Source organism: Taudactylus pleione, unplaced genomic scaffold, assembly GCF_031769625.1.
Source record: "Taudactylus pleione unplaced genomic scaffold, aTauple2 ptg000201l, whole genome shotgun sequence".
Lineage (NCBI taxonomy): Eukaryota > Metazoa > Chordata > Amphibia > Anura > Myobatrachidae > Taudactylus > Taudactylus pleione.
Window position 1 is genome coordinate 2,818,734 of NW_028284603.1, and position 15,899 is coordinate 2,834,632.

At 40.3% G+C, this 15,899-nt stretch overlaps 1 protein-coding gene across 1 annotated transcript in view; it reads right to left on the reverse strand.

The window, feature by feature from the left end:
- KIF16B (kinesin family member 16B) overlaps positions 1–15,899 on the reverse strand; it is a 366,374-nt gene that overhangs the window by 31,608 nt on the left and 318,867 nt on the right. Inside the window, exon 25 of the mRNA XM_088477200.1 lies at positions 6,795–6,878. Within this exon, the coding sequence (XP_088333326.1) occupies positions 6,795–6,878 (84 nt within the window). The remainder of the gene's footprint in view (positions 1–6,794; positions 6,879–15,899) is intronic.

Genomic DNA, 15,899 nt, shown 5'->3' on the forward strand with positions numbered 1-15,899 from the left:
CTGAGTTCTGTGAGCAGTTATCAAGCACCGCAAATTACATTTACAATTCAATTACAAACATAATAATAATAATAATAATAATAATAATAATAATAATAATAATAATAATAATAATAATAATAATGTCTTTATTGGCATAACTTGGCAAATAAAGACATATCAGTTTTCAGGTCATTTTCTCTAAAAAGCTCCATGAGGAGTAAATGATGTGGGATAGGTATGTGGAGGTGTAAGTGATATGGGGAGGTATGTGCTGGATGTTGTATTGATGGGAGAGGGGTTTTAGAACTTGGAGATGGAAGTTACAAGTATTTTTTCTAACATTTTACAAACTTGTATAAAAACACTGAAAAATCACTTCACATACACTTTTGTGTACCCCAAAGACTGGAAAGACTAAGTTTCTGGAAAACACTTGCTGCCTATCATTTTTGCACCATTGAAAAATTAACCACCTGACACCTTTTAAGAACCTCAAATACTGTATGTATGGCCACTAACAACTAGACTTGAGAGGTTCGATTTTGGATTGGAAAACCGAGCTCGGCACAGATGCTGGTGAAAGATGACATTTTGCATCATGGTAACATAGAATTTGATGGCAGATAAGAACCACTTGGCCCATCTAGTCTGCCCCATTTCATGTATCCTTTTGGCAACTTCAACCCTATTTGCTCCTTAGGTCTCTCTTAAGGATATTCTTATGCTTATCCCAAGCGTGTTTAAATTGTTCCACCGTTTTAGCTTCAACCTCTAATGGGAGGCTATTCCACTTATCCACTACCCTTTCTGTGAAGTAATTTTCCTCAAATTTCCTCTGAGCCTACCTCCCTCCAGTTTCAGTGCATGTCCTCATGTTCTTGTACATCTCTTCCTTTGAAGAATGCTTCCCTTCTGTCCCTTGTGAAAACCCTTCATCCATCGTTCTTAAATCTGAACTTGGCGGGAAGATCCAAGCCAAAACTGAACCACTCAGTCATCTCTACGAACAGCCTCCTTTACGGTCTTGCTATATCAGTTTTTCTGAGGCTCAGGGAGATTTCCCCACTTATTCATTCACTTCTGCTTTTTAAAAAAAAAAAAAAGAAAATGTGCGTCATCGCCACGAGTGCCACGGATGTCCATTTCTAACTGAATCTCTCATTTCACGAATGTGCGCATTGCTGTGACATATGCGAGTTTTATGATGGGAATTCACTTTCTCTATCTTACATCTAATTGAATTGACCCCTAAGTAAAAAAATATGCATTTAAGCTCCCACATAAAAAAAAATACACACACATTGGCCTCCACAGGAATAGAAAACACTTCACTGGTTTCCACAGGAATAAAACGCACTACATTGGTTTCCACAGGAATAAAACACACTACATTGGCCTCCACAGGAATAAAACGCACTACAGTACATTGGCCTCCTCAGGAATAAAACGCAGTACACTGGTTTCCACAGGAATAAAACACACTACAATGGCCTCCTCAAGAACAAAATGCACTACACTGGTTTCCACAGGAATAAAACACACTACATTGGCCTCCTCAGGAAGAAAACACACTACATTGGCCTCCTCAGGAATAAAATGCACTACACTGGTTTCCACAGGAATAAAACACACTACATTGGCCTCCTCAGGAATAAAACGCACTACACTGGTTTCCACAGGAATAAAACACACTACATTGGCCTCCTCAGGAATAAAAACACACCACATCGGCCTCCTCAGGAATAAAACACACTACATTGGCCTCCACAGGAAGGAAACATATTACATTGGTCTCCTCAGGAATAAAACGCACTACACTGGTTTCCACAGGAATAAAACACACTACATTGGCCTCCACAGGAATAAAACGCACTACACTGGTTTCCTCAGGAATAAAACACACTACATTGGCCTCCTCAGGAATAAAAACACACTACATCGGCCTCCTCAGGAATAAAACACACTACATTGGCCTCCACAGGAAGAAAACATACTACATTGGTTTCCTCAGGAATAAAACGCACTACACTGGTTTCCACAGGAATAAAACACACTACATTGGCCTCCTCAGGAAGAAAACACACTACACTGGTTTCCACAAGAATAAAACATACTACATTGGCCTCCTCAGGAATAAAACGCACTACACTCGTTTCCACAGGAATAAAACGCACTACACTGGTTTCCACAGGAATAAAACACACTACAGTACAAGTGCGCTGAGCTGACTGTCGCAGCACACTTGACAACTGCTCGCGGGACACTAGTGTGCTATGGTACAGTGGTTGAAAAACACTGTTATAGACTAATCCTCAATGGTTGCATTGTTATAAGTTATTACTTATTTTTGTATTCTGTGCCAAAGGTGAGTGTAAAGCTGGCTGCACATTTATTTATTTATTTATTACCAGTTATTTATATAGCGCACACATATTCCGCAGCGCTTTACAGAGAATATCTGGCCATTCACATCAGTCCCTGCCCCAGTGGAGCTTACAATCTATATTCCCTATCACATGCGCACACACATACACACTAGGGGTAATTTTTGCTGGGAGCACATGATGTGATACCAGAGGCGATGGATAGCAATTGGTCCAATACCTCCATGTGTGTCCCAAAAATAACAGCAATAGCTTCTCAAAAAACGTTGCTAAACTCAGTAGGACAATAAACAGGAACAGCCTGTGTGCACGCGCCTGGCAGCAATACCAGTGTCTGTCACTGTGTCACACTGATGGCTGAGACCGGCTAACCCCTGCATCCTGCTAGAGTGACGTTTGAAGCAATGGAGCGGTTTATCTGTAGCTTTAGCAAACAGACAAACATAACTATCATTTGACTCTGACATTCTAATTATATTCTACATAAACCTTCGCTCTGCACCATAGTAAATACCATAAACAACATATAAACTCTACAACACATTTTCTCTAGAGATAACAGTCTTGTAAATTCTGTTCCCATCTAATATTCATCTCAGTGTCTGCTGTGACATTTACAACGTTTGTAGTGACTTATGTCAATTTAGTTCCTGACAATTGCCTTTTCAGTGGGGGATGTTTTGTTGTAATTCAACCTGGTTGACATTAAAAATCAGCAACACAGTCACCATGTCAGCATAAAATAAGTATTACACCAGGCAGAGACGTATGAAGATATATCATACTGTGATAGTGCATAAACAAAGATTCATTACCGCGGCTATACAAGGCAACACCTAAGGCGGGTGAATTAAAAACAAATCAGTGTCAGCATAGTTTACGGGAAAGCCGTTAAATGAGAGAGTGGCAGAAACAAAATTGATTTCTGGTCTCCGTATTAATAGCAAATGGGCAAATAGAATAGATGAAAGTGAGATTTGTCTTTGTTAGGTTACATATGTAATTTTATATAACGTTTCCCTTTTTTTTTTTTTCATTAAGTAATACTGTGGGAGTGCTCCCTTTCCAGTGCAAAGTTTTGTTAAGGTTCTGACATCTGCTTTGATCTATTTTACAAACACTTTTGTGTCTTGAGATTCTTTTTGATGCTGATTTTTGTGCTGCTATAGAACAGCATTTAAAAAGACATAGTGAAGCTGACGCAGAGTGAGTACTATGGCAAATTGCGTAGCGTAAATTAGCTCCAAAAACTAACCATGTTGCATGCAAGGGTACTAACAGAAATATAAGCCAGGCGCTGGAGAGTTAAAAATTCCTACCAGTCTCAATATGGTTAAATGAGGTAGTCACCCTCACAAATAGAAAAACATATAAATAGGAAGAAAGCAACCATAGAGGTGCTAATTAATATAATCAAATCAATTGTCAGAAAAATATAAAAACATTAAAATTATAAAACATTTAGACAAATAACATTAGCAGCTGACATAAAAAAAAAACAAATACAAATAATAATGATAATAATAATGCTTGCTTTAAAAGTAGCTAGAATTATAGCATTCAAAACGTGATCCCCGGATGTAAACCAAAATTGAGTATTTTATTTTTGTTCCGGAAAGATGAAGATACAGTTTCTGTTAAAGTCTATATTTTATCATTTTATAAGCTGATCAACCTATATGATGAAATGAAGGTATTTTTCAGCCAATATTTTACCTGCAGACTCCGGTCTCGAATTTCAAAAGAATATAGCAGAGGCTGATGATATGTATGCCTTTATGCCCAGGTGATGGTATGCTCGACCAGACCAGCGGGGAGCAGCCAAAGCCGGAGGGTGCCAAACGTGGAACCGCGTATTGAGCGGTGATGGTATTCCCAATCCAAATGTATTACAGCTCCAGCTGTTAAGATGATGAAAGTAGCCTCTCAGATGTTTTACGAGGCCACGTCAGGTAGTCCCTCAATATAGCATGGCAATAGAAGAAAGTCCGTTTCCCCAGTTGGCTGGCAAACGCGCTCTACCCGTATTTGGGGAGCGTAAAGATGTGCCGCTTGAGGGTTAGTTTAGCTGGATAAAAGCCAGCAGGCAGTCACCGAGTCTTCAGATGCAGGTTATTAATTAAAGCAGATGATATCCACGGGATCACAGTAAAGCATAGAAAGCACCTACGCCCATTTATCGAGTTTTAACATACGCAACGAGTTTTAAAACTCACTGTGTACAATAAATGGTGCTCAAGCCATCTGCGATTTTTCAAACAGATGATAGCTGGGAGCTGATTGGCTGGAGCACCTTTATCATGGCAAAACGAGTTTTAATGCTCGTTGCGTATTACAAAACTTGTTGATAAATGAGTCCCTTAAACTGGGTACACACTAAACAATGTGTGTACCCAGCGATGCCGCTGACTGTCTCAGAGCGACGGGCCGGCATATCGGGTTGTCCGTACACCCAGGGCGTTCTGGTGCCCGACCGTCCGAGATGGTGACCCCCCCCCCCCCCCTGCGCTGCATGGGATCACCAGTCACATCGCCTGATCTTACATGCAGTACAAGATCAGGCGATGAGGCTGACGACCTCATGGGAGCGCGCACAACACGATGTACTGCATACACACTACACATTTTTAAAGATTTGTCGTTCCGGTGTGTCAAAATTTGCCAAATCGTTAAAAGATATCGTGTAGTGTGCAGGGGCCTTTAGACTGAGTCAGGAAGGGCGTCTATGAGTATTTGCAAACACAGTCACAGACCGGCACAGAGACTCACCTATGCATGACAATAATGAGCGTGGAGTTGGGGTATCACTGCGATAAAGTAAACACTCAAGTTTTCAGAGTATTTATTCTCTGTTAATGTATAACTAACAAAACTACAGTATAATGATAGGCTTACAGATGTGTCCTCATACACTATTGCTGCAGTTGTGCCAATCAGCCCCTTTCGGCACGCCAGGTCCTATGCGAGACTGCTTTTGCCAAGCGTCTTTTTTTTGCCCAAAAAGTGATTAATTTGAGATGTGACTTTGTATATCTGTGTGCGACTGAGTCTGAATCTGTATACAAAGTGCTACGATGCAGCGTTCGCGGCTTTTTTCCACACCAAGTTCCGTTGTGCTCTGTACACATACTCAGTCGCACACAGATATACAAGTGTTGCTTTAATCAAATTAATCAGTGTAGTCTCCTGGTGCATCTTAATTGTATAACATTGAGACTAAGACACTTTTTCGGGCAAAAAAAAAAAAAAGACACTCACGCCAGGAGACTTGCGCATTATGGTGTTTTGGGATTGGTGTATGAGGACATATCTGCAATTTATATGGGCATTAAAACATACAATATATAGATTAAAAACTCAGCGCTAATTCAATATAATATAAATCTGTAAAAAATCAATATTTATCAGTAAAATTTAAAAATTCATCAAGATGTTTATGAAATTTGAGCAGCAGATTTTATCAATGTGCCTGTGGCAGCACACAAAAATACACCTGGCAACCAGGTGCACCCAAAATGTAAAAAATATACTGAATATATGCACTAATAAATATATTTCCAAGAGAATTCTCTTGGAAATATATTTATTAGCGCAGATATTCAGTATATTTTTTACATTAAAACATACAAATTATACTTAAGAGCACTGATTTAGAATCACCCTGTTAATAAAAGGAAAAAAGTGAAAATTTGGGCAAGGAACTGAATAGGTGACTAGGGTAAGCATGAAAGCTCCCAAAATGACATAAAACTTTCATAAATCCTGTGAACAAAGACAGAATTACAGATGTGTCCACATACATATCTAGCCCACTTGAGCAGTAATCGGCCATCCTAGTCGTGCTATTTCGTGGCGTGATTCGGTAGCGCCAAACGTCTTTTCCTGCAACTTTTTACTTTCAAATGTGTCTTATTCACACAGCGATGCAAATAGAACACACAAGCAGCTTCTGTTGATTAAAATGATATGCGGCATGCCTAGGTTCTGTGTGCGACTACGGGTGTATCTGCATGCGAAATGCTATGTTACAGTGTGCGGCTGCATGTGAAATGCTACGTTATGGTCACATCTGCGGACACTGTAACGTAGCATTTCTCATGCAGATACACCTGCAATCGCACACAGAACATAGGCATGCTGCATATCATTTTAATCAGCATGAAAACACACTCGGCGGTACCAAGTCACACGGCATTCACACGTTATGTGTAACGTTACTTGTAGTGCACGGAGAACAGATGTATGTGGACACATCTGTAACTGAGTATACGAGGCTCACAAAAAATATACGACACACCAGATAGTAGCACTAGTACAAAGTCATCAATTTTCATGTTCTGCGCTTACAATGGGTAATACCTACCTCCAACAGTGTGTACTGTGTGGTGGCTCATTCCCACATTACAATGCTTGTACTGTATGACTTACCTCTAAACGCGCCCTGCGCTCTGCAATCACTCGCTCATCCTTGTTTCCAAAGAGCTTCTTTGGCGGAAATTCTAAGGCATTAAGCTGGAACAGACAAATAAAAACCATTGGAGAGCATGTCACAAAAATGTCAATGACAATTTACACTAAGGTGCAATCACTATATGTGACAGCAGAAGAAGGGGGAAGGGGATATCATTCCAAAAGCGCACTACATCATATGTCAAGCGACTGTGGTTGCCATGGAGTCACGACATTTAGCAAATTGTAAACCATTAAAAGTCGCACAACTTGTGCCTTCATGAAATCTTATAAAACTTTTGTTGAAAAATACAAGTGTATAGGGGACTATTATCTTTACAAAACTGTAAAACAAAAATATGAATTTTTAATAAAAAATGTATAACTAGAGCATTAGACAGTGGTGGCTATTTACTAGCAAAACATCAACCAATAAACAAATACAGTAGGTTTGTTCAACAACGAAAGCAAACGTATGAATGATTGCTATGGATTACTTTACTATTGCAATGTGTATCTGCCAGAATTCTGCAGAGTTTATACGATTTGGGAATCTGCACACTAGCCACGTCTATCAATGTCCAGGATATGGCAGGGACCTGTGATGCAAAGAATTAGTAAAACACAAGGCCTTCTGTACCCTGTATGCTGCCTGAGGGGGAGTTTGCAGCCATAACATAACCCTACTCCTGTCCCTCCTCAATCACTGACTGCTGAAGGAAGTATAGCCTGACAGAGTTTTTCCCTACATTCACTGCATAGAAATGTGGTGCCTGACAAGTAGAGATACTAATATAACATCCTTCCTCTTCCATATTGCTACTCTTGATGTTTATGCAATAACCGCATGTAAAAAAACACAGGTGACTGGCAACACCTCATACTTCTTCCCACAATGATTCAAAAGAGAGCAGGGCAGGAGAATGCTGAAGATGTATTTTGTATTATCAGTTATTATATAGCATCTGCATATCATTATTATTATCATTTATTTATATGACGCCACAAGTGTTCCGCAGCGCCTTACAAAATTTCTAAACAAATACGTGTCCAAATACTTACAATACAATACAAAGCAGGACAAGGACATGGATAATAGACATTGCTGCATTAGCGACCATAACACCATACTTGCCGACAATCAGCTTGCTCCTTCCGGGAGGTAGCTGATTGACAGCTAACAGCAGGGGGCGTGTCCGGGCATTTATGTCACATTGGGGGCGGAACCGGGGCAGGGCCGCGCGATTGCGACATCATGGCCCCGCCCCCTCTTCACAATGCCGTTATTCTCGGCATTGTGAAGCAGGGGGCGGGGCCACGATGACGTGATTCAGCGCGAATCACATCACCGGCACCCCCTGCTGCAGGGGTTTCTAGTTTATACTAGGGGAAGATCGGGAGGGTTGGTGGCTTCCGGGAGGCTTCCCTGCCTTTCCGGGGGGCCGGGAGGGTAGGCAAGCCTGCATAACACCCACATAAGCAGCAGAGCTTAAGCAACTAAGTGTTAGGTGCCCTAGTGGGGAGTAAGAAGTAGATGAAAGTAAAGTAGGGAGAAGCACAAGAGGGTAGAGGGCCCTGCTCATAAGAGCTAACATTCTAAAGGATATTCCATTGTGCTTTACAACTGGCAACAAAACTCTAATAAAACAAGACAAGATAGTAACAGACAAAGAGGAAAGAGGGCCCTGCTCGCGCGCTTACAATCTACTGTATAGGAGATGAGGGAAGGACCTTCTACCCAACACAAGGATGGCGTTCTGTTTCTCAAAAAAGAATATAAATACCTTTCCGGCATCACCCCCATTAAATACAATGGGGGCTGCAGGATAAGAGAGAAGAAATAAAAAGGCAGAGATATCAGTGATATCTCCGCATTTGTCATATCCTGTAACTAAATAGAACACAAAAGTATAGCATTCTCCAGCTAAAATCATGGAGAAAAGCCATATTTCTGTTTATTAAACAGAACCCTATAATTCATTTGTGAATCTGAAACATGTAAATAATAAGTCAGAATATGGAGTTCACTTAATATTATATTACTACAATAATGCATTACTTCACTTTTAAAGAATACAACTCTGGGGCAGAAAACATTAAGCATATACCTAGTGAGTTGCAGATTACATGAATACAATAATCATCAGGTCAACAACTGAGATACCTAAATCTATAACAAAAGTAATATACACACATTAAAATGATAGATGGCAATATAAATGGCGAAGGAAATAACGCAAAAGAGATGATAAAAATGAGAGCTAGCTTTGACTACAACTTCCAGAGGATCTCCGCTTGCCGACAGACCCAACACACAGAGAAGTATAGTAAATATGATAAAGAGTGTTGGTATAAAGTTAATGAGGGCTAAAATTAAACATGTATTAGGGAGATCAATCAAAGTGAGATGTTGATAATTAGAGAGTTAACACAGATCATATATTCCCTTACAGTTCTCCATATTAATGGCTCATAAAATGAAAGTAAAACAGAGAGGCAATGGGAAAAAAAGAGGCAAATGATGTGACCTGATATGGAATAGGAAGTATTTAAATAATAGGTGGTATCATTATTTATTATTAGTTTATTATACAGCGCAGCATATTAAGTTGCGCTTTACTATTTGAAACAATATTAATAGAACAAGACTGGGTTGTAAGAGACAGACATAAAAAGGTAAGAGGGCCCTGCTCGCAAGCTTACAATCTATAGGGACATAAGTGCTGATACACAAGGATAGGTGCTACATGTTGCAAATTGGCCCAGCCAGATTGCAGGGGATCATAAGAGCTATAAAAGTAGATGGGTTATGACAGCGCTACCAGTGACGGTTCTAGGGGCGAGCCAACAGGGCAGTCGCCCGGAGCGCTGGCCCCTAGAGGGCGCCGTTGAGTGCCCAGGAAGAAAAAAAAAGGTCCCCAGAAAAAAAAAGGGACAGTCCCTGCATACACACACCCCCCCGCACGCTAACCGCCGTCATTCTTTAAGTAGTCCGACACTGTCTGTAGCTGCTTGCCGTGGCCAGGAAGTCATCAGATGTTGACTGACCCGGCAGCCGCATCCTGCAGGCGGCGGGAGGCAAGCAGCACGCAGCAGCAGGTGGGCAGTGATGTTACGTGGAGGGAGCTTAGCAATGCCGCTTCCAGTCTCAGCCCCTCCTCCGCTCCGACACACGTGACATCACATAGGGGGTTCTGATCTGCTCCTCTGCGGTAATTATCATAGGCGCCGGGCTGTCTGAAGAGGCGCTGGGTCCCAGCTTCCCGGCAGCACAGCTTCTCTGCACTCCACAATGAAGATGCTGCTGCCTATGGTAAGTTTACTACGGGGTGCTACAGTTGTTTGGGGGAGGGGGGTTAAACACAACTGGGGACACTACTATAGGGGGCTTTACCAATGGGAGCATTACTACAGGAGGGATTACTACTATTGGGGGGCACTACTACTGGGGGCACTACTAATGAGGACATTACTACTGTGGGCACTACTATAGGGGGCATTACCACTGCAGGCACTACTAATGGGGGCACTACATGGGGGACACCACTACCTGGACCACTGTGTAAGGGGTATCACTGCTGTGGGCATTGTATAAGGGGCACTACTACTGTGGGCATTGTATAAGGGGCACTACTACTGTGGGCCTTGTGTATAAGGAGCACTAATTTGGCCATTGTGTAAAAGGGGAACCACTGTGTGTCATAACATGAATAAGGGACTAATGTGTGGCGTAATTTGAATTGGGGATACTGGGGATAAAGGGAATTACTGTGTGTGGCACAATGTATTATACAGGGCATTACTGCGTGTGGCACAATGTATTATAAAGGGCATTACTGCGTGCGGCATAATGTGTTATAAAGGGCATTACTGAGTGTGGCATAATGTGTTATAAAGGTCATTACTGCATGTGGCATAATGTGTTATAAATGCATTACTGTGTAAGGCGCATTACTGCACATGGCAATTATTCGCCACGAAGGGAGAGCTTGGGGGAAGCCCATCACCATCGTAAGTGCTGGGCACGCCCCTCAGTGTGATGAATTGGGGATGTTCTGCAAGGACACGCCCCCCTTCCGGATGCGCGTGCGCTATCAGCGCACCCAGAGGAACGCCATCATGAAAAAGTTATTTTTTACTCTTATTTTTTTTTGGGGGGGGGGGGGGGGTGGCGCAAATGTGAACTTTCGCCCTGAGCTCCACAATGTCTAGAACCGGCCCTGAGGGCTACGCAACCTGTGGCACTCCAACCTCTGTGGAACTACACATCCCAGCATGCACTGCTTCCATTTTAACATGCCCTAACAGCAAAACTGTGGCAGAGTATGATGTGTAGTTCTACAGCAGCTGGAGTGCTACAGGTTGCATTTAAATTTTATAGGGCTGTAAAATACAAGGAAAGGAACAGCCAAGAGTAAGAAAACCACCAAAACGCAACATCCTCCATAATAGTGCTTTATAGAACTCCATCTAGATTTCCTTATAAAACACCAGTTCCCCACACACATTATAGGCAGCTACTTTCTGGGCTGAACCAATATCCACAAAAATGCAGCCTGTTTATTCACTATTAACCAATGGCAACACAGGAACTTGGCAACCAATACTCACAAGGCATTAATCATTAACATAAGGTACTGCATTCCCCTGAATACTGGTTCAAGACACAAAATGGCTGCATGACTGCATCTACTGTGTGTACTCATGCAGCAGGTTATCGATCTGAGAAAGAAAAACAATCAAAATCATAATACCTCCCTCCCCCCCAGTATATCTCTTTTACACTTACAGTCCATTGCATATTCTATATATAACTTTTTGAGTTGGTTATTTTGATCTCAAGGGATTCAACACTTCAATGATTTGCAAAAGTATCTGAACAGCTGCCTCCGTCCCCGCCCTGTTGTGTCTCCATGTTTGGTGCAGCATGAACCATGGAAAGGGTAGTCAATATGGCGGAACGAGGCTAAACCATATAGCTTCATAGTTTCCATATGCTCTCATGAGGCGGTGTAATGGCACGTTAGCTATATGAAACAAAGAGATATCAAGGCGCTTAAATGACACTTGTATATCTGTAGCTGCAGCAGTTTAAAATAAAGGGGAAATTGCAACCCCACACAACACCAAATACAAAATAGGAAAAACTGCGCTAATATACAGACAAAAATGAATTAATTTATTAATAAAAATTAAAAAAACAAAAATGAATAGTTGTCAACAATTATACATATATGCAGATGAGTGGTGATTGGAATAGTGAACCACTAGAATTACCACAAAAGTATCTGAGAATGTGATAATATCAACAATAATTTGGTATAAAATACATATAAAAAATAACATATATTGACAATAAAAAGCACGTAGTACACAATATGTGTATCTATATTAAATAGATTCACTAATATATATATATATAGATGATGCAAATATTGCTATATAAAAAATTATTAAGCAACAACCATTGTGTAACAAGAGTTCAGTAACATCAATATAAAGTGTTTAGCCACTTGATTGTTGATAGCTTGTTAATAATTTGTTGCAACACTGTAACCGCAAGCCAGCAGTAAAGATATCCTTTTTTAAGTGTCCACAGAGAAGATGCTGCTATGAGGTTTTTTTTTTTTAATATGATGTAAGGACTTCAAAATATCTTGATCTGTTGAGGTCCATTGTAATAAAGGGAAACTAATTTCAGTATTCGGGGAATCTATATCAGTAGAGAAATAAAATCTGTAGCACATAGGGTATAACAACACATAATTGTCTTGCTGCCTGTTATCTCGAAGCTGTTGCATTTCAGTATACTGTAGTTGGGTTCTTTTTATTTAAATATACAGTTTTATAACTATTTAAATACCTTTGTGAATGTTAACTTTTATTCACACCATTAACTTACATACTTGTCCCTAAATACAACTTAATACAAAAGTGAAGAATTAAATGTTAATTCATAAAATCCTGAGAGTAATTAAATTCAAAAAGTTTGCAATAAAATACATGATCGGATTACCTAAAGGGCAGCTAAATACCACTGAGAAAATGACTCAGAAGCTAGAAGACTACATGGTACAGTTTTCAGAAGATACAGATGATATGTCTGTGAAAACACGGAAGGTGCCAAAGACAATAAATACTCTAATAAATGGTGTATGCAGAGAAATAGTGGTCAGTAATTTAGTACGCCATAATTAGTGTACATAATGGATCAACTCATTAAAGCAATAACAGGCTTCTCTGTGATCTATTTGCATACACTATGCAACATTTTAAAAATCTCAATGTATTGCACAGGGCTTCCAGTGGCGCAGCAATTAATTCTCTTTAACTGAATTAACGCCCTCAAGAATAATGGAACTGGAAACATAAAGAACTGTCAAATTATCATACATCAGGAACGCAATAAAACATGTTTAGCTGAGAAAATTAAGTCATTCTCATTCACGCTCATTCTACATTATGTGGAAATACCTGGACAGATTTACAGTGCTTTTCATGTGACCACTAATCAATAGTGACATGCCGAACAGGCAGTCCCAGGGGCAAATGTTTTCTCACCCCGTGACACCACTCTCCTACAGTTCCGCCAGCATTACCTGGCTTCTAGGGACTGCAGCCAATATACAGTGCCTTCAAACTTTTTTTTTTTTTTTCCAAGTGCATATGGGTACACTTGCAGTCCCCCCACCACCAAACTGGTGATGAGTAAACCTATAACCCAAAAACCAGAGTGTACCAAAAAAGTTAAGTTTGGTGAGAATGTCACATATGCATAAAGATCACCAGGCCCCTATTTCCATGGTTACTGTAAACACTTTATTGAAGGGAAGACCAAGGCAGTGTGTGAGCCCAAAGCATATTTTTGCACTTTAGCCCACCACCCGCAAGTTCCGGTATACTAAAACATCAAGCTAAGGGCCTCATTTACTAACGAATTTTATCACCGAAACAAGTGATAAATGTCACTGTGTATGATAATGGTGCTCCAGCCAATCAGCTCCTAACTTTTAGAAAAATGACAGTTGGGAGCTGATTGGCTGGAGCAACATTTATCATACACAATGACATTTATCACTCATTTTGGTGATAAGACTCGTTAGTAAATGGGGGCCTAAATTTGTAAATGCAAAACTATTTCTAATACACCAGTAAGGATTTGAGCCATCAAATCCTATAAAGTATAAACTACTGTATGCAAGCTTCTCTGCATCTTAGCAACCAGTATGCAATTAATAACTGTGACAAATTAATCATTGCTATTCTGCTCTGACAGCTATTACGTCTTAATTGAAGTAAACCGGTTTCAGCCAGATGCATAATAATGTTTTCATACTTATGTATAATAATTTATTTTTAAAAAGTGTAATTCAGAAAAGAACAAAATTCATATACATGCCAAACAGGGAATCTTAGGAGTACCTTCCAGTGACAAGATACATCATAAAAAGGAACAAAACAATACAAAAGGCACAAATGTTTATGACTGGGAGAATACTGTGTAAAGGAAGAATAACATGTTAAAAAGTCACATTGATATTTGGCTGCCTGCAGTGAGAAGATATGTGGTGTAAGATGGTGATACTTTAGGAGCTATTCTCTCAAGAATTAATAAGTGTGAAATGTGACTGGCAAATAGCAAATACTTTGTTCGATAAATTGATGTTATGAAGAAGATAACTGCATATGCAATACAAAAACAAAAGCATGCTAAATAATTGAGACAACAGCAGCACACAATAGCTGTGCTAGACAAGCTGGATGTAAAAACTTTGTTTTATAATGAAGTGATTTAACTATGTGTAGGTTGTGTCTTTTTTTTTTTTTGTTAAAGTGTTTCATACATGACCAGGGCTTCAAGGACTTTATCAAGGGTGTGGTACAAAATGTTGACACGGACGTTATGTCAACATGTGACATGTTGACATGGTCATCAAACTGACATTGTGCATGTCAATATATACCGTTTTTATGGTATTTATGCCCTAACCCTACTCTAACCGCAACCTAACCATAACCATGTCATGTACTGTCGGCATTGTAACAGTAGACATTCACCATGTTGACAAAATGGCCACGTCGACATTATAGCCACGTTGACATTGTGAATGTCGATATGTCAACATTCTGAATTTCGACATTCAGACCTTGTTGACATTGTGAATGTCGACATGACGACTACATACTCTTTATGAAGACAGTGATAAAGTTTTTGAAAAGAAAGAAACACTTTGACAGCAGTGGACCAGCATGTCACTGCGTATTTTATTTCTGAAAACTGCCAAACCGCAAGATCGATTCACATCATACAGAACTTGTTTCAGTCGATACAAACTTTAATAGCACCAATACGGAGACCCTACTGCTCACGGAGACCCTACTGCTCTATTTATCATGAGCATCACAAGGTGGTTAAGGCAAGTTGCCCTCTTAATATACTTGTTTGGGACTAATTACATTTCAGTTGGAGGTATGTTCACCCTAATCTAAATTCTCTTCTTCCTACTGGTGAATAACCATACAATATATCTACACCCATCAGCCATAATATTAAAGCCACCTGCCTAATTAGGATGTCCCCCATGACCACATGTCGCCAAAACAGCTCTGACCCGTCTAGGTGTGCTGTGGTATCTGGCACCAATACATTAGCAGCAGAGCCTTTAAGTCCTGTAAGTTGGTGCCTCCATGTCTCTGACTTGTTTTTTGTTCCAATACCTCCAAAAGATGCTCAATAGGATTAAAATCTGGGGAATTTTTAAGGCTAAGTCAACACCATGTTTCACAAACCATTCCTAAACAATTTATATAGTGTGGCAGGGTGCATTATAGGCTACTGCCATCAGGGGAATACCGTTGCCATAAAGGGTTGCACTTGGTCTGCAACAAAGTTTAGGTAGGTGGTACGTGTCAAAGTAACATCCTCATGAATGTCAGGACTCAAGGTTTCACAGCAGAACGTTGCTTCCGCAGGCTTGCCTTCTTCCCATAGTGCATCCTGGTGCCATCTTCCCCAGGTAAATGAGGCACACATTCCCAGACGTCCATATAATGTTAAAGAAAACGTGCTTTATCAGACCAGGA